This window comes from Anoplophora glabripennis, unplaced genomic scaffold (genome assembly GCF_000390285.2).
Source record: "Anoplophora glabripennis isolate ALB-LARVAE unplaced genomic scaffold, Agla_2.0 scaffold5, whole genome shotgun sequence".
NCBI classification, from domain to species: domain Eukaryota; kingdom Metazoa; phylum Arthropoda; class Insecta; order Coleoptera; family Cerambycidae; genus Anoplophora; species Anoplophora glabripennis.
The window spans coordinates 1,798,248-1,817,546 of record NW_019416525.1 but is presented as its reverse complement, the minus strand read 5'-3'; the positions used below and the strand labels follow the sequence as shown (position 1 = coordinate 1,817,546).

Sequence of the window (19,299 nt, the reverse complement as noted above, 5' to 3'; positions counted from 1 at the left end):
AGGGTGCCATGTAAACTAGTTTCCGCGGATCATTTGCTTCTAATAAATTGTGCTCGAAGGGACACTGAACCGGTTAAATAAACATTTTAAGAAAATATTATACCTTTCTGTTGTTCTTAGTTGATGCATTTTTCAAAATGACTTCACTTAACATTAGATCACGTATAGGTAGTGTTTTAATCTTGTGTCTCCTAAACTTTCGGTTTCTCTTAACATATCTGTCACAGAAAATGCACAACACGTTACAATTAAGCTAGGTAGTTATTTTCAAACTGTAATACACAAATCAACTACAAATTTTAATAGTTTTGTCGACGCGTGATCGTGTAAAATTTTGGTAGTTCATTGTGTTGTGTTTTCTAACCTGTGTGACTGAAGCAACCTTCAGCTCACCTGATCACGACACTTCCACCTTTACAGTAAGTTTAAAATCATTATTTAAATTTGTTCTTTCTATTTTTGCCAGAGTATTTTACAAATTGTACAGGTATGATTTATTGTACCGAACCCCTGCTCTGTAAACTCGTTTCATTTTTCTCTCGAACCTGTTCGGTACTTACATCAGCAAAATGTTTTAATTGGTTTTGAAGTGTGTACAGATAGAAGTTATAGATGTTATTGAACTACTTTTCACTATTCATCAGCATTAGGCTTTCTTCAAAAGTACCCTTTCCTCAAAATTTTTCAATATAAACAGACTGCTTTCACAGCTGATTAACCCTTTCACTGTGGGGCCGGTTTTCATATGTTTGTGCCGTGTTGAAATTGGCAAGCTACGCTTCCCACAGTAAGTACAAGTTGTCCTGGATATGGCCCTTTCCGCAATGAACGACGACTTATTGTATTTTTTTTCCTTAAATATCAGACATCCGTGCTGCGGGCATGCTTTTATTATGCGAATATATCGACTTGCTACAGCGAAAGGGTCAATTCAAGATGCATTAGGCTTGTTTATAAATAAAATACGGAGTTATTCTAAATTAACTTTATTACTCAAGGCAGTAATTATTTACTTTAGTGAATACAGTTCTCAAAATTTTGTATGTGAAGTTTTAGACAGAAATAAAAATTTTAAGCTCTACAAACTTCCACACCGAGTTTTCTTCTGATCGATTACAGGAATTTAACTTTATACATTATTTAATATCTAAAGTAAATAAATACAATGTACTTAATAATCTCGAATGTGTAAAAAAATCTTATACATAATAAGCTTTATATACTGAATGGAATTTGAATATGATTCATTATAAGATAAAAAGAAAAATTCTTATTCTCGTAATATCTACATCAGAATATGTACAGCTCGACTAATTTTAACTTCAAAGGCCAGTTTTGCAGAAAAGTTCGATTTTCAAAAGAAACTATCACAGTAATATTTCAAATTTGCTGCTTTCTTTCAAGGTATCTTATATTCTTTATATTTTGTTAATTTACAATTCAGAGGCACAGTAGAAGTAAAATTATTCAAGTGTAAAAACAAAAATATTAATATATACAAAACTTAATGCGATTATATTACACTTAATGTACAATAAATGTTATTAGACACACTCAGTTAAATAAAATAACCAAACATACATTGGCACGCACTATTATTCATTTCACTTAATAAAAAAACATAAAATTTATTCTCATTTGATGACGAAAATATAACGTTCACACTTGAATTTTAGTTACTGTTCTCTTTTTCGGTTAATTCTTGATAGCGTGCGTACATCATTTTCTTAACACAGTCTTTGTATGATTCTCCAGCTAACGCGGTATAACCCGGCAGTTTGTTTCCAAGTCCTACAGTACTACTATGTTGCTCAGCCTGGCAAAACAGAAATAATTTTAAGTTCAAAATCAATAAGTGCGAGTTCATTACTATGATCCCAAAACTAGTAGTAAAACAATCATAAAACTTGTAGCGTTTACAGTTTTCTACAATTTGACAGGCTTGTATATCATTTTTGTCCTGAATTTATTATTATTAAACTTATTACATTACATAAACTAGAATTTTTACTAACCTGTATAATAGTTGTCCTGCCTTGATTCTGCTTTCCCAAGCCTTGTCCCTCAGTCCAGCCCATTTTCTGCAGAAGTCTATTGCCAACATTTTCCGATCCGATAGGTTCAGAAACTGACGAAGTTGCCATCGGCATTTCCATTTCTCTCGATTTTAAATACTTTTCTTTAAGTTTACTAGGTTGTGGTTCTTCGGGATCGCCGTATTTCATGCGTCTTTCCTTGGCCCTGTCACGATAAACTATTTTTTCTTTAACATCGCTCTTTTTCTTCTTTCGGGCTTCCAAGTTTTGTTTGTGCAGCGTGGAAAGTTTGGCGTGTTTGGTTAAGGCCTCGGCAGATCCCAGTTGGCGCTTACAGAGGTTACAGATCAGTTTAGCGTAATCTAACAGTTCCTCTACGTTATCCTCGTCTCCCGAGGATTCGCTTTCACCTCCGTACGCGGCTACCAAGGGTGCCGATGAAGGCGTTGGAGGTTCCTCAACCAGCTCTTGCTTGAAGAACGGAGTTGATGCAAGAGCCACGCTTTTCTTTTCCAACACCGAAAAGCCTATATCGGCAGAGGCGCTACTTGAAGTGGTGTTGTTATCCGTCATTGCTTTTATGTTGGACGTTTCTTTCTTTTGATTGAGAGTCTTAGCCCACCGTTCCATGTCTTTGGCAATTTTCTTCGCTACTTTGACTTTGTCTTGCTTCTCCGTTCTCTGTTTTTGTTTCTCGGGTTCTTGAGTTGTCGCGGATCCGCTGGGAGCTTGCTGTTGACTATTCATGTTTTCGGTGTAGGTTGGGGCAAGCATGTAGGTTGATTTCTCGTGATCCCAATATAAGTATTTTTGTATAACATTGTTCCAGTAATAATTTGAATTCGGGTCGTAATACAACCCGGTAGTTTGATCGTATTGATAGCCTGTGGTTTTATCGTACACGTATTTAGATACATCGGGCACAGCTGGAACAATAAAAATATATTAAATATTTTTTTTATTTCTGGGAAAGCGTTACTTACGATATTTTTTTCCATCGGTGCCCGTGGGAACAACTAGATGGGTGTTGTCGTAAAACGATTTATTGGCGTTCATTTGTTGAATGGCTGATTGTGCAACAGCCGCAGCTGCATTGGCTGCATCCATTTGATTTTCTTGGTGCAGTGTAATAGAATTTCCAGCACTGATCTGTTGAGTGAAAAATGCTCTGTAATATTCAATGTAGTGCATGTATTCTTGTGGAGTTTTAGCGTATCTTCTTGCAGCGTACTCTGCTAAACTATCTACGTCAGTCATGGCGTAAGTACTGGGTACGGATGCGTTTGGAAATGCTGCGTGGTCGGCTTGAGAATATGCTTTCTTCGTGTCGCCCATATTATACTTGCAGTACGATAATATCACTAAAAATGTACGGATAGTGTTGAACTATTTTGAAATAAGCTAAAATATACACATACCTGTTTTACCATCTATCATAAGAGGTGTTTTTGAACTGTTGAGTGCTCCGTATATAGCTAAGGCATCGATTGTACTTTCGGTACCCAGGTAACATATTCCTCTCGATGTCGAAGTTAACGGATCTCGACCAATACACACCGCCGATATTGATTTTACCAAATCAGGTATTATGTTGTTTAAAACTGCCATAACGGAGTCCTCTGTTGTTAGCGCATCCAAATTTCTCATCATAATTGCTGAAAGAATAAGTTATTATTGTTTGCAAACCTAAAATATTGAAGTGACATTTACTTTTGGTGGCATAGGTACAAATTTCGTCACTACCACTTCCACCTTCTTCGCTCTCCATTCTCGACGCGTGGCATTTGAAGCAGTTATCTCTCCTTTTAAAGTTCTGTGCTCCACACTGAAATAATTGAGATATAATAAAGGTGTTGTCCTTAAATATGTATTAGCTTACTTTTATACAGAACCAGTCGGCCGACGCTTTATGCGTTGGTGGTTTCTCAGAAGCATTTACGTCCTTCGGTATACTATATTGCATGATCGCGCGATATTGGTCTTGAAGCATCAAAACTCCCTGAAATAACAAAAATCAGTCAGAACTCGGCTGCCGAGTACAACTACCCCTCTTATTAAAGAGACCTTTTCGCCGTTGCCTAGAAGTGCGAAATGAAATCTTTATTTGATTGGCTGGTTACTTTTTTGAATTTTAGTCAAACAAGGCCACCCTAATAAAAATTTAAGCACCTAGTACGTATAGGTTTAAAAAAAACCGGAGCATCATTTAACAGTAAAAAAACTTTTCATAACTTCCCTTGATGATAATGTACGATATTTTTAAGTAATCGTGCAGTAATAAAAAAGAAATTATGAAGAATTCCGTTACTGAAAAACTGTGCCCGGCCTATATTCGAAGAAGAGCAGCCCTACGTCTATTAATAAAAAAGTCATACTTATCGAATTTCGTCAAGAGTACGATAAAGTTTGTATTAACATTTCTTCTTTAAACTAAGATACCTGTTTTATGTCCATCCATCGTATGGCCTCACCCAGTGTGGCAAACTCGACAAAGGCGAAACCGCGGGAAGCACCTAAACAGCACAATAGATACCAATGGCATTACCCGTCCTTATGAGGAGAAATATTCACAAAAAACGGCCTAAAGACAACCTTAAACTAACAGTAAACCCGTCAAATTACCTGTATCTTTTTTCCTGATCAACCGAATGTCCTTTGGCATCAAACCGCATTGAATAATGTCCTGCCTTATCTAAAATACAAATGAGTTATACGAGTTTGCAATTTCACTAATAAATTGAACTTACATCGTTCTCGGTTATATGCTGAGCTAGACCCCTGATCATGATCGTGTTGTTTGGTGGCTGACTTTTATACCCAATAATTTCGGACCCACTAGCTCCTATGACGGCTCCGTTAGGGCTTCTCTCACTGTCAAAATTATAATACGTATTAAGTACACATTGTCTAATGATACTTTAGAGCCATTCCGATATAACCTATACCTATCACTGTCCCTATCATCGTCGCGGTATCTGTCTCTGTCCCGAACTTTTCTATCTTCCGATTTCCTTTCCCAGCGTGAGCCACTTCTCGATCTTCTCCTCGCCCTGTGGTGTTCACGGTCTCGGTCCCTGTTTCTGTAGTATCTACTACTTCGATCCCTATCTCTACTACGGGACCTACTTTTTCTCTCACGTTCCACCTCCCACGAATGTTCCCTGTCTCGCCGATATTCCCTATCGCTGTCGTAATCACTTTCCCTACGAGCTTCAATGTATTCATGATGATCTGAAATCATTTTTGTCTTGGTTTACTAACATAGTTCTTTTAGGGTTTATTAATTTGATTTGGGTATTAGGATTTATTAAAAATTATATCAAGTCTGTGCTTCTAATTGTAATTAGATACATAAAAGTCTACCTATAGGAGACACAGCAATGAGACTATTTTTTGGAATGATGATTATCCATAGCTATAGACTGCAATTTTAGACGTGTCTTAACGAGAAAAGTTTTTATAGGTGTCGCTACAAATTCCATTTTTTTTAATTCTAGCATTATACTTTTGTACTTAGTCATATTCAGAATTTTCATGGAAACAAATTACAACTAAAATTTAAAAATCTGCCCGTATTTATGCTTGTTCAAAGAACAAGATGGCGTAAGGTTATTGCTCCCTATTGTTATTTTATAGATTTTATTTTTCTAAACACCGACTAATCAGAATAGGTATATATTATAAAAAGTTATTAACATTAAACTTAAATAGAAATCATCCAAAAACAGTTTTATAATAGGTGTTACAGAAATGTATTTGTATACTATAGATACCTGGTGTTTAATAAAGATAAACATGGTATATTTCGAAATATTACATCACCCATTGTAACAATAATGATTGTTATGTACAAAAGTAAAAAAAAAATAGGTACCTATTAGATTAATTGAATATCTCTACCAAATTTTGTAATTATGCGATATCGTTAATTTGTAATTAAATTCATCTTATAAATTACAGGTTTTAAACGGACTTTTACGTGTAGACGACGATATATTTTAATTTTCTGTTTCCGGTTCCCATGGCTGCCATTTTGAAGTAAAGGCGCGTGTGCACGCAGTTCAGTACATACAATATGAATTATATTTCTGAAATCAAGTCTCATTACGATTTGACGTCAATTTTAATTCTTTATATTCATAAGTATATTCTTTTAAATTAATACAGGTAAATCTTTGAGGAACATGATACTAATTTTACTAACGAAATACAAAAAAAAAAATTGTGTTCGCCATATTGGATTCTCCCTGTTTATACTCAGATAAAATGTATGTGCAAGAATAAGATAAAATGTATGTGCAAGAATAAGATCAAAATTATGTTCGTGTTGATCCTCATGTACAACGTAGTACAAAATTTGCTAATAAATTTTGAATGCGTCATCCAAATTTAACATACTTTTCGGAAAATGATTTGTTATACAAAAAAGGGGATTTTAAAAGGTATCACGAGTACTTACATGATTTTTTATGGTAGGTAGGAGATCGGTAACCATTATGTCTTCTGTAATTTGGCGACCTAGAACAAGATCTACTTCTGTGTCTGTAATCTGGAGAATCTCTTCTATAAATTTCCGGAGATATACTCATAGTTCTTCCTCGTGGAGAGTAGTCTCGCGATCTTTCCATATTTACTTTAGTATATACAATATATACATTTATTGTACAGTTTTTAGAATATGCTATAACGGGTAAGGATGTGCAATCTGCATATATACTTTGTTAGTTGTTTGTCCAAATGTACTGACAAATTTAAAATTAGTCACTGTAAAATGGCGAATCAGACACAACCGAATCACAGTCACATTTTTTTTTCAGTGTATTTTCAAATGCCTGATATATTTATCACAACAAATTAGTAAACAAAATGATACGTACATATTCGTTTGATAAAAGCGTTTCAAAGAATACACACAAATACAACGTAAAATGAACTTCACTAGCAGTATCTTCGATCGCTAGTTCCGGTTTTCAAGCGCAGTTGCTTGTTCTGTTCAGTCAGTGGTGTCCATACCGTCAGTGTTGCCAGCGTTGTTGTTGCCGTAGTAGGGGTAGTAGCAGTTGCAGTGCTAGTTGTAGTAGTTCTATTGATAACAACAGCAACAACAACGGTAACAGCTACAACAACAACAGTGACAACAACACCAACAGCAGCAGGAATAACGAGTGTAATAACATATACAACAGCAACAGCAACAGTGGTGGCCAGATATATAATTTTTTCATAATGATCCAAACCCGAACGATTTCAACACAGATTAGTTGGAAAAACACATTTTGCGTTATGTATGAGTACAGGGTGAAAATCAGTGACAAGACATTAGCAATAAAATTTAATCAGCTTCAATATTATTGTAGCTGTTAATAATTTCGTATTTCGGCTTATTACTGTAATTTTGTACATATTACAGACATGGTTTTAATGGAAACGTTGTCCTCTAAAAAATTACTTACTTACTTATGCTTATTTTTTCTTCTATTTTATATGTTTACCACTGACAAAAACCTAGCATATGATTTTTTGGGGGCACTGTTCGGCTTCGGAAATAATGAATTTTAGTGTCACTTTTTTTTTAAGCAATTTTTCAAGATCATTTTAAAGGTCAAGCTAATGTTTTCGTATTTCATTTCGGTATTAATAATAACACGACTCGCTGTAATTTTGAACGTAAAAAAAATTGTAGATCCTAAAGGGAAAGTAATATTTATTAATTTGTCACATCCTCAAAGTTCTTTTTGTATATTTTTCCGGAGATTTATTTTGAAATAATTAGTTTTGGATACAGACAAAAGAGTACCTATCTGTACTAACGCCCTTTAATCGTTCTGGTTACTTTAAATAAATAGATACTTAATCAGGTAAGGCAAACTATAAAATTGACGCAAAATCCCAAGTACCATTAAAGGCGCTGCATTTGGCACCAAAACAGCAGGTTTGGCAACGCTGCCTAGCGCATGCGTCAGTAAATCGAAGTTACTTTATTTATAAACACCTTTAAAGATATGTCATGCGGGCGACGGGCGACAGGCGTTGCTTTCGATGCTTCTATTGACTTGGAATAGCCATTTCTAGACCTTTATTCAAACCTTTTTTATACTCGCTGGATTATCAGCTCATTATTCTTTCACAGCGTTACTTTATTAATATTAAGGATTTCGTATTTTTATTTTAAAACTGAACAAATGAATTATCAGTAACGGTAATGGCATAATTAGCAGAGCATCACTATTCAATACGTATTAAATTTATCTTAATTGTAATATTATAAACTATATCAGTCACTTTAATGTTTTATTGGCATTTAAAAGATAACCAAACGTAAAACTAGTATCATTAAAATATTTTATGTAGATATCTTATTAACAAATGTCGTTTTATACAAAAACACAGTTTGTATTAAAAATTCCGTTCATGCCTTTGAATTTACTGTATATATTAATTTAAACATATTGGTCCCTATCCCCATATTTTTTTTATGTATGGAGTGTTGCATAAGATCATTGCCTATGAGTTTTGAGGCGCTATGCACAATTTAAAAAAAATATATACCCTAGGTACAGAAATTGAGGGATATTAAAACAATCCCAAAATTTTGGGTAATTTTAAACAAGCTGTAACTTGGAGGAAAATGGTCGTAGAAAGAATAAAAAAAAGGAAATTGAAGCTTCAAGTGTCTAGTTTTCAGATCTGCAGTTTAAAATTTTTAGCGTCAGCAGTTTTTGAGTAATCATAAGAAAATCAACGGAAAAAAAATTGTAAATATTTGCTTTTTTTAAATAGGACTTCAAAAAAATGTTGAAAAAAATTTTTTTCATATTTTTAAAATCATGTACATGTTTTAATGAAGAAAATATGGATTATTGTTAAAAAGAACATTTTTAACTTATAAAAATTAATAAAAAATTACTTATTACATTGATTTTCAGCAAAACGACAAATTTAAGCATGCCAGGCACTTGAAAAAAAAAATCGCAGCGTTTTGAAATGATCAGGGTTTCTTTAGGACACTTTGAGGTTGAAAACTTACAGTCGATATCCTTAGTTTAATCATTATTTGCAAAGTTATGCCAAGTTATTCAAATGTCCCTAATTATGCAATTTTTTACCTTTTTTTCTAACCATTTTCACTGAAAAATTTTTTTTACTTTGCAGTTTTCAAAACCCTGCTTAGATTTTCTGTACGACCATTATTTCCCGAGTAATTGATTGCCAAACACAAAAATGATTTTTTTGCTTTGATCGACGATAACTCAGCGGAAAATAATCGTACAAGGCTCCGGAACCGGTCAAATTGAAGAGAATTAAATTATCTAAAAGAGCTTTATGATGAAATTACCAAAAACATTTTTTGAAGTCCATAAGCCTTTTTAAAAAAAGAAAAAATTTACATTTTTTTTTTCGTTGAGTTATGATTAATCAAAAACTGCTAACGCTAAAATTTTAAACTGTAGATCTGAAAACTAGACACTTGATGCTTCAATTTCCTTTTTTTTTTATTCTCTCTACGACCATTTCCCTCCAAGTTACAGCTCTTTTAAAATCACCCAAAATATTGGGATTTTTTAATATTCCTTTATTTCCGTGCCTAGCGTATATGAAAAATAAACGTTTTGTTCTTCAATATAAAATTTTATTTTTTCACGTCAGTCCTTTATAGATATATAAAAAATATTTTCAATACAAATAAATACACTCTAATATATTACAAAGATACAAATAAACATGTCAACTGAGAGAAGATCCATCGCAGACAAATTTGGCATTAAAAAATGCTACCACAAACATAACAATCGAGGTTGAGAACACAAGATAGTATACTTTTTATATTTATAGTTAAAATACAATAAAATTTACATAAATCTGCTGTACTTTCAGGGTCCACTAGAATGCGAATGATCATAATATCACAAGGCTTTTTACAATCATAGCTAAACTAGGCTAACTTAACAATAATACTGTATTAACAATGGCACTATGAAGTTTATACATAAATATATAAAAAATATATACATGGTGGTTCATATCGTGCTTATTTATGTTTCTAGACAGCAGTTTTATTATTATTATTTTTTTGGTTCCATCATCAGTCTTATTAATTTTGGTGTGGTGAATGTACAGGGGGAATGTTTATTGCTAACAAAAATGTAAGGGCAAGATATTCGACATCGTGGAAACAGGTGTTATTGTTACACACCACTACCTCCACTAGGTTTATATACAACAGAACCGTTTTTGTCTTGCCTGGAGTTATTTGAGGCGTGTTTGGAGTCTGAAAAAACCACGCTCGACTTGACAAGTCTCAGTAATTTTGAGTAAGCCGAGCGATACTGGCGATTACTAGCTGCGTATATGAAGGGGTTGATGACGCTAGAGGCCCAAGCCAAAATCGAGGCCAACACGTGAAGTACGGGATACTTTATGTCGTTGCCATTGTCATCGAACACGTTGACTACCATCAGTGGCAAAAAGCAGAATAGAAAGCAAATGAATATTAACGCCATCAGTTTGGTCAGCCTGCTGTCGTCTTTTTCTCTCCTGCTGCTTCTCTTGTCGGTTATCGGTCTGAAACAAAAACAAATTTCTTTATTTCCGTACTTTAATGAATCTATATTCGGCGTAACCTGTTCCTTTTGGCACACGCTTACAGCTAGGCAAATTTAAGAAAGAAATAAACAATCGGCAGAGATGACAAGCATGTGTGGAAATTCACCATACTCGTTTTGTTTATGATACAGCAAACTATTTCATCCGAGTCTTCATTTAAAATTAGAAAAGCATCAAGTACGTACGTTATGTGCCAAAGAAATGTAGACATATATATATTATCATTACTTTTTAGAGACTATTTGTGGGTATTTCAGACTGTCTTACAGGCGTCTATAAATTACAACTGCACCGGCCGGCGGGCGGTGACATTTTTAACATTAAGGCGATGTTTCGCATCGTATTAGCTATGTCCTATACCAATTTAGTTTCGTACAACTCACGGTTTCGAGAATTCAATACCTATGTATGTTTTCAGCCACGAAAATTGAATAATCCCAAATATTTCGAATTGTCACCCCCAAGAACAGCGCGCCACGCCACACCATCCTTAATTTCCTTTTTATCGCGATTTGGTAGCTTGCCGAGCGAAATATTTTGCCCTTGACGAAAAAAATTAATTTGTAATCGAGTTGTATACTTACTGGTGGGATTTCAGTTTTTTTCTGGACTTCCGCACGCTGTAGTAAATACAAGAGTAAGCTAGTATTATGACAACGCATGGCAGCGCAAATCCTACTAAGAAAATGACTTTTTTGGGTGACTTTCCATCTTTCTTTAATATCGTGCATGAAAAAGTCGACGCGTCTAACCCCAGTTTCCCCCAGATTTCCAATAGCGGAGGGAGCTGAAATAATAATGTTTTATTGTAAAAGAAATTAATTACGTAAATCATTATTTACCATTAGCAGAAAAGTTGCGCCCCATATACATACTAGTTGAATCCAAATGGACAGTTTGGAATATAATTGGTTGTAGTACTGGTGGCAAGAGATCAGAACGTACCTAGAAATACAGAAAACCAATTGTATCATATATTTAAACATTGTTATAAATTAATAATAAAAATATTCTCGTAACGTGCGAACTTTTTGAAGTTTCGATCTAAATTAAATGTTCTGTTAATGAAATATGTGAATATGCCGAGAGTTGGCTAAATATAAAATTTAATTAACAGGGTCTGATGTTATACCGGTTTTATTGCTAAAGATGTATTTGTATTTATAGCCGAGTCAGTTAAATTAGTGTTAACGATTTTATCTTTCCTTTTTGGAATTTTGAGAGTAAGTTCGACGTCTGATTAGAGCCTTGCACGAAATTGCAGTAACATGTCTTCTATTTTTAAAGCGTTTCACAATTCCAGTTCGCCTCGTAGGACATCGGCCTTCTCACAAAGACACAAGGGGCCTTATTGAGACGACTCCTAAACAAGCGATGCTTTATGTTCAGAAAGGAAGTTTCGACGATTCCGTCTTAAAACCAGGCGACACTGTGAAGAGTGGGACAGCTTCGAGAGTTTCGTCGTCAATTATTGCGCTATTAAAGTTAGAATGGGCCGCGGTTTCTCTACGTATCATTTTTTTAACGAGCCCGTGTCATAAGTCAAGTCTAGAATAACTGTGTTAATCTCTTCATTAAGATTGTAGAGGATCAACTATTTATCTCGCTTTATAAAAGTCGAAACTCAAAGCTCTCGAAAACTACGTAAAAAATAACCACAGGGTGTTCCTTTCTGTTCTGGCAAATCAATAATCGATATCTCGTCGAATAAAGCCTACTTTGATAAAGAAATGATTGGTGTGAATCGTACTTTTTCGGAGTTGTATGTTTTTTTTAACTGATAGCAGCGACCTCGAAAATATTATATATGAAATAGAAAAAAAAAATCATGTTACATTCACCCCAATGTGCATGTAATAAATCATTAATGAAGCACCCAGTACAACTGCTACTGCTACTGCTATGTGCATGTAATAAATCATTAATGAAGCACGCAAACGGCGTTGCACCCAGTACAGTACCTTGTGGTACACTATCATATTATTTTGATATCTGTTGCTTAAGAATTCGCTCAACTTTCCAATCGGACGCCGAACTCTTCTCCTACCACTCTGCGCAGGTCCAATACCAGCCAAAGTAAAGACTTGTGCGAAGGGATCCAAATTAATAATTTCAACTAAGTTTCTAAAGTCTCCGCGACATGGCCCAAATGTCCAGACAACGAAACAATAACTTCATTGAAATACGAGTATCTAGATGCTCTATTTGAGGCTGTGCAACATTTTGAAAATTTGAAAATTTTTTTTTTAATTTTTTTCAAAAAATTATTGCGAAAACTATAGAACCGATTTTAATGAAATTTGGTGTGTTGTTTTATTATACTGTAAAGTTTTTCTTACCAAAATTAGAATGCCCTCGGAGCAATTAAAATATTTAAAAAAAAATTATCCAAAAAATTGGATTATTTTGCCTTTTTTTCATCAATTATTGCTATTTTGCAACATGAGTAATAAATTTAAACATTTTTAACATCCAGTATATTGTGCAAAATTCAATTCTAAAACTTTTTTCCTCTTCAATATTCTTCCAAAATGCACAGGTTCCAAGATATAAGTAAAAACCTCCGATAAAATAGGTATTTTTTTAAATTTTTTAAAAATTTTTGCAATTTTGAAAATGTTCCGTACCTCGCCCAGATCTAGGGATCTACATCAGTGGCATATTTAAAATAATTAATTATTCTTTGAATGCAATTTCACACGAAAATGCATTTCGAAAGGTTGGTAATTTTTACGCCTCTATGAAAATGGAAAGAAATTATAGCCTCGCTGTAAAAATATTCGCTAAGTGGATGGTGCACGGTTCAATTCCTATGCCGTTAACCCCTGGCAATATTGATCGCCTCGTCTGAATGCGTAGCCCTCATCTCCATAAACAAAGATAAACAACTTGGGGAGGCGTTCCCGTTATGTTATGATTACGACACTGATAATAATCTTATTTAACAAACTTCTTCATTGTACTGTCAAGCCGTTAACTGACCTGCCAATCAATATAATTTTTTTTAAGTGCGCATAAATTGAAGCAATACTCTCTTATCCTAGTTCGTGGGTCTCGCTCGCATACTTGTATTTTTCGATGGGATTTTATTTATTTATTCGAGGGGACAGTTTATTTTAACGACAAATTTAGCAAGCGGGTACAGCTGCCGCTACTGCAATTATTGCTTCTCTATTGTTTTTTCTTGGGTGGTCATCGATCCAAATATGGTCCGAATTGTGCATTTTTATTTTATTGCAATTTTATCATTTACGTTTTGGCAGTGGCGTCTATTTATTATGCAGCTGCGCATAGTTTTTGATGGGATTAACACGAGAACAATTTTTTTTATATTAGTTTTGTCCAAAACGAGGTTACACTTAATAGGTATATCTATACAAAGTACCGATTCAGTTGGGAACAGGAAATTAAATTCTTATAAAAGTTAACAAAGCATGACTCATTTGTAGGTACGGTGACAATAAAATGATTTCATTAGCTCGCGATTCTGAAACGCAATTTTACTCAAACTAGTAATAAAAACGTAAAATTTCAAAAGCTGATTTTATCAAGATGATGTGCAAAGAGCTATCTATTTTTGTTTTCGCCACTAGAGGGGAAAAGTAACAAATAAAATTCTACCCTACGTCAATTTATTTTCTCCCACAGCAAAAGTATCAATCTTCTCTCTTTCATCCGCTCATAATGTCATTAGAAACGTGCTAAAATGGATTCGGTATTGTTTGTTTCTAGAAGTATGATTCATTCAACGTGACTTAAAATTAATTGATGCATGATGCTATTTTAATGGGAAAAAATATTTTTCCCTGTGGAATATATAAAACTTCAGTTTTTTGTGATTTTGTGAAATAAGTATACAATTTTATTTGTGTTCCTTTGTAGCATTATCCCGTCGACTAAAGCAGATACGTATGCAATTATTTTAAAGCCGTAATTAATTTACGGTGCATCTATTAATAAATCGCCTATTGAAACTTGAAATAGCTCTTGTTGGTTGAAGGTGCAATAAATCTGTTTGGTCAGGGTACCCAGCAACCTGGAAAATCCTGGAAGAGACAGGGAATTAAGAAGGTCGGAGAAAATCGCGCGCTGTTAGAAATAATAGCCACTAAAATTAAATTTTTGATGTGTTGTAATATTTTCAAGTTTATATACGTACATAGTTATACGAGACACATTTGTATAATTTTCTATCGAAGAAATAAAAATCGTCCTGTATCAGCAAGCGAGATCAATATACAATAAATCATGCAGAACGGTTGGAGATTAAAGCAGTAATTGAAACCAATTATGCTAATTGCTAAAAAGCTCATACATATCCATTTTTCCTCAGCAAATAGAACAATAAGAAGAGTATGCTGTTGTTATTATGACCTGATGATATAAAAAATAGCACTCAATAATTTACAGAGGTCAGGTGTCAGATGTCACGAAGATGAACCCTATTGTTTAGCTTTATTAGTGTTAGTCATTCGAGTACATCGTAGTCAAGTATGAATTTTAAGAATAAGAGATAAAAACATGTGTATAAGCGCTAGTGTTTATATTTTATTTTTATTATTCTTAAGGACCTACTTGAAACTCTATACACTAAACATCTGTGCAGTGTTTGATGTTGATGGATTATTCTTGATTTAATTATTTGTCTCCCAATTAGAACGTTTGCAGTTAAATCATCGTCTAAGTTTTCTTTAATTTTGCAATGACTTGGGATCGTTGACCTTTTATTTTAAATCATTTTTGTAATTTTCTACACGAATTTTTAAGCTGCGATTCATTTATATTTTAAACAATTTGACTTACAAATATTTGTGACTCGGTACATCGACTGATTTTAAACAAATTCTACAAAACTCGCGTGTGAAGCTATTGAACGTGGTTTTTTACGTGATTTGTCCGAGCCCATTCATGCTTTGCATATTTCCGCTCGTATTACACAGCCACACACAAAAAAAATAGTCTGTCTGAGATTTGACACGAATGTTATTTTTTTTTAAATTTGGTCGGCCATCTTGGATCCGCCATCTTGAATTTTGCAAAATTGACCTCGGATCTGTGATCAGCGACCCCGAAAACCTCCGTATACCAAATTTGTCGCGAATGTGTTATTTTTTTGAAAATTTGTCGGCCATCTTGGATCCGCCATCTTGAATTTTCCTAACTTGATCTCGGATCCGTGATCAGCGACCCCGAAAACCCCCGTATACCAAATTTGGCGCGAATCTGTTATTTTGTGAAAATTCGTGATATCTGTTTGACCCGTTTTGTTTGAGGTTAGAAAAAGAAACATCAATTCTGACAGCGGATTCACGTGGCATGGGCTTAACCATATAAATGAACATTTGAAAATAGAAAAAAAAAATTGTATTTTTCCTAGCACTTTTTCGCTAATTTTTGCTATTTTTGACCTATTTTTTGAGGTTAGGAAATCCCTGTGATTTGGTAGCTCAATTCTGACACCGGATTCGTGATCAGGAGGCAAAAATACTACGGATAACATACGTCGCATGAAAAGTACAGACAACTTTTTTTTTTGTGTTGCTGTGTTATTTACAAATGACAATTTTTTGAAATGCTACAAACCTGTTCAACGTTATCGCCACCATGTTCAGTACCGAGACACCAACATTTCCATAAAACAGGACAGGGAACAGTTTACAGAGAACGTCTCCCAAGATCCAGGCCTCGTAAATGTACCTTGCTGCAGTCAGAGGTAGATTCAGAACGCAAAAAATTAGATCGGATAGGCATAGGGATAGTACAAAGGCCGTTGTAGCATGTGCTCTCAGTTTGGGACATCTGATCAAAGCTAGGACCGTCACCAAGTTACCTGGAAAAGAGTTTATTTCACAGTAATTTTAAGTAGGTACCTGCACCTAATAACTTTTATTGATTGTTATTTGCGTTTACGTAGTAACAGTTTATTTATAATCGAATTTGATTGGGAGCCGTAACATTCGATTTTGTTGATTAATCGAGTCCAGTTTAAATGATATTGGGCCGCAATGTAAGTTCAATCCAGTTTTATTATAACATAAAAATAGCCCGAGATATTTTTTCATATGAATCCTGCAGTTTGGCACTCATGACTAATATTAATTAAAGAACCACTAAATTTAGATGTTAATCCTCTTGGAAGTGTAGCGAGCGGCAATAAAAAACTTGGTTTAAACTTTCATTGACAGGAAGGAGTCGAGTGCTTTATTTTTATTTTTTTTATCGAAATTGTTGTACCTGCAATTGGGTTATGTTTTTTGTTACGATATTTGCTACATTATTTAACTAGTTTTACAAAATTGTATACAGTTATAAAATATATTTGTCATTTGAGTCTAATCCATATGCAGTAATATTTATATTTCGTTTAAAAGTGTGTTAACGTTTACACTTAAGGTTGAGCGATAATAAAATAGTTGTACCTATGTTTATACAACATGTTTGTCCAACAAAAAGGTTGTTTATATCAACAAAATTATCTAGTTTGTGTTTATTCTACTTGTAACGTATCGGCTTTCAAGATGTTAGTATAGTTTCAACGGTTGTACTTAAAAAAAATATTGTAAATATCCTTCTAAATTTTTGACCACCTTGTAAGTTAAAATTAAATAAATACATGCAGTTAACAATAAACAAATAAATGTATGAGTGTATAAATTATGGTTTTGATAGATATACAGTGGCTTCGTAATAGTTAGGTAGTTTCTTGGTAAAATGAATTTCATAGGAACTCTGGAAATTATTGATATTTAATAATGGGTTTTTGCGATGATAAGAAAATCTTATGTGCAAGGTGTTTTTGAACGGGGTACAATAAATTTAGCGAATAAAACATAAAAAAATATGACGCCAAATTTTAAGTCATCGTTTTCAAAAAACAATGTGATGTGTTGAAATTTGATAGTTTTGAAAATGTACGACATTACATTACATTTTATGACATAACTTTGTTGAGGTTATGTTAACAAGCATTAAAATGGGGGAAAAAATTTTTTTTGAAGGCCAACAATTTTTTAAGAAAGCAAACTTAATTTTAATCGGTTTGTTTCTATCCAAGGAAGCTATCCTTGAGGCAAGGCCCACTCGTGTCTGACACCCCGTATAATAAGGAATGCGTTTTAACAAAAATACTTTTTAAATTTAAAATTACATACACCGTACAGCACCGTAAAAACATAACCTCAAAAAAGTTATGTCATAAAATGTCACTGATATAGCGATCTCTAGCAGATGGGTAAGAACCATTTAACACCCAGTACTTGCCAGTACTAAATTTTAAAATACTGTGCCGTTTTTGAAATTTGATTTAAAAAATTTTCTTTGATGCCCATATATCTAAAAAACAAAAGACGATAGGCTCATAATCCATAGGGAAACACCCTTTATATCATGCATATTTATAGATGTAATAATGTTGATAAAATCAAGTAAAATTTTTAATGATTTCGCTTGTTTTTTTTTCTTGGGGTTTATATTTTATTTTTATTTTTTTAAAAACGTTTAGATAAATTTGCTGGACCAACTAAGTCATATCCATGCAAAAAGCTAAATAAAAAATCAGCGGTAGTTGCTTCAAGTAATTTAATATTTTGATTTTGTGCGTCACCGATAAAGAGCGGGAAAAACGCACTTCAACTTTTTATAATTTTCCGCTCTTATCCGTGACAGATACGTCGACGAGTACACCGACACCTTTTCTTGAAATAAGATAACAATTTTTATGTTTTATTAGTTGAATCACAGGCGTTGCGTTTATTTTTATTATGAGTAGGTACTTTTGTCGGTGATAAAGTCGCATCCTGCGCTTCGAATGAAACACGTTGGTGGAATTCAAAAAACTGTTAAAATTAGTTGTTTTTATTTTCAATACTTACCGACAATGCCTACGATACAAAAAACAATGGCACAGCAGGCAGCGAAAATCGTGGCCTCCCTGGGATACTTGATAGCCGCCGTTGTCATGATTTTGTTTTTGTAAACACTCGTCCTACGACCGCAGCAAGCGATATACGCGCACTGAAGAGGACCTAGTTCCAATTTCTTTCTCCGCTCCGTACCATGTGCTCGATGCAGGCGAAGTAGTAGGTGGAGGGGGGCTTAATTCGCTTGCCACAATAAGGTCTATTCAATCGCAGGGAAAAAATACACCACTATCGATAAAAAGTGCATTGTGAAATTATAAATAAAGATAAGGGGCGTAGTGGCGTTTACTTCTCGACACAAAACGTAAATAACCTTAATCGCTGCTTATTATCTAATGAGTTGTTTTATTGTTCCCTCATCTGAAAGAGATGGTTTGTTGGCCGTTTTGTTTTTATGGCGCCTTTATGTAACACGACCAATAAACCCGTGTTTACTACTTTTTTAATGCCGTTGGCAACGTAAACCCAATTTTCGTAAACAAAAAAATACAGTTGGGCGCATGGGCGTAGGTAGCTAGGGGAGAGCAGGGGTGTGTACGGCCCACCCCAGAAAAAAAGATCTAATATTATCGTCTATCGTATTTACGGTTTTTGAAAGCAAAAATTCTAGCTACGCCCACGGTTGGGCGCTGTTAAATGTAATATCAACAATTTATCCACCACTATGATTTAATTTAACAGTGGGAAGGCTAATTTTCCAACCTCGGGAATTATATATCGTTATCAAATTTCCAAATAAT

At 34.1% G+C, this 19,299-nt stretch overlaps 2 protein-coding genes across 2 annotated transcripts; both read right to left on the bottom strand.

The window, feature by feature from the left end:
* Positions 1-970: 970 nt before the first annotated feature.
* On the bottom strand, positions 971-7,018 carry LOC108907486 (RNA-binding protein 5). The gene is made up of 11 exons (XM_018711199.1): positions 6,496-7,018; positions 4,982-5,267; positions 4,784-4,907; positions 4,659-4,728; positions 4,476-4,549; positions 3,916-4,035; positions 3,747-3,861; positions 3,455-3,691; positions 3,020-3,397; positions 2,016-2,962; positions 971-1,816 (listed from the first exon to the last, which is right to left on the bottom strand). Exons 1-11 carry the CDS (start codon positions 6,662-6,664, stop codon positions 1,673-1,675), a joined length of 2,664 nt encoding a protein of 887 aa, XP_018566715.1. The 5' UTR covers positions 6,665-7,018; the 3' UTR covers positions 971-1,672.
* A 2,667-nt stretch (positions 7,019-9,685) lies between these two features.
* On the bottom strand, positions 9,686-18,674 carry LOC108907385 (protein trapped in endoderm-1). Its single transcript, XM_018711047.1, has 5 exons — positions 18,512-18,674; positions 16,224-16,470; positions 11,483-11,585; positions 11,225-11,427; positions 9,686-10,598 (listed from the first exon to the last, which is right to left on the bottom strand). Exons 1-5 carry the CDS (start codon positions 18,597-18,599, stop codon positions 10,223-10,225), a joined length of 1,017 nt encoding a protein of 338 aa, XP_018566563.1. The 5' UTR covers positions 18,600-18,674; the 3' UTR covers positions 9,686-10,222.
* Positions 18,675-19,299: the final 625 nt, after the last annotated feature.

What these genes read in the sequence shown, in the direction of transcription:
- LOC108907385 (XM_018711047.1), bottom strand. Translation starts at nt 18,599, where the DNA reads ATGACAACGGCGGCTATCAAGTATCCCAGGGAGGCCACGATTTTCGCT. An exon ending in GTGGCGATAACGTTGAACAG is followed by an intron (nt 11,586 to 16,223) that starts GTTTGTAGCATT and finishes CTGTATTTCTAG; the next exon opens with GTACGTTCTGATCTCTTGCC. An exon ending in GCGCAACTTTTCTGCTAATG is followed by an intron (nt 11,428 to 11,482) that starts GTAAATAATGAT and finishes TTATTATTTCAG; the next exon opens with CTCCCTCCGCTATTGGAAAT.
- LOC108907486 (XM_018711199.1), bottom strand. Translation starts at nt 6,664, where the DNA reads ATGGAAAGATCGCGAGACTACTCTCCACGAGGAAGAACTATGAGTATA. An exon ending in GATGATAGGGACAGTGATAG is followed by an intron (nt 4,908 to 4,981) that starts GTATAGGTTATA and finishes TAATTTTGACAG; the next exon opens with TGAGAGAAGCCCTAACGGAG. An exon ending in GATCAGGAAAAAAGATACAG is followed by an intron (nt 4,550 to 4,658) that starts GTAATTTGACGG and finishes TGTGCTGTTTAG; the next exon opens with GTGCTTCCCGCGGTTTCGCC.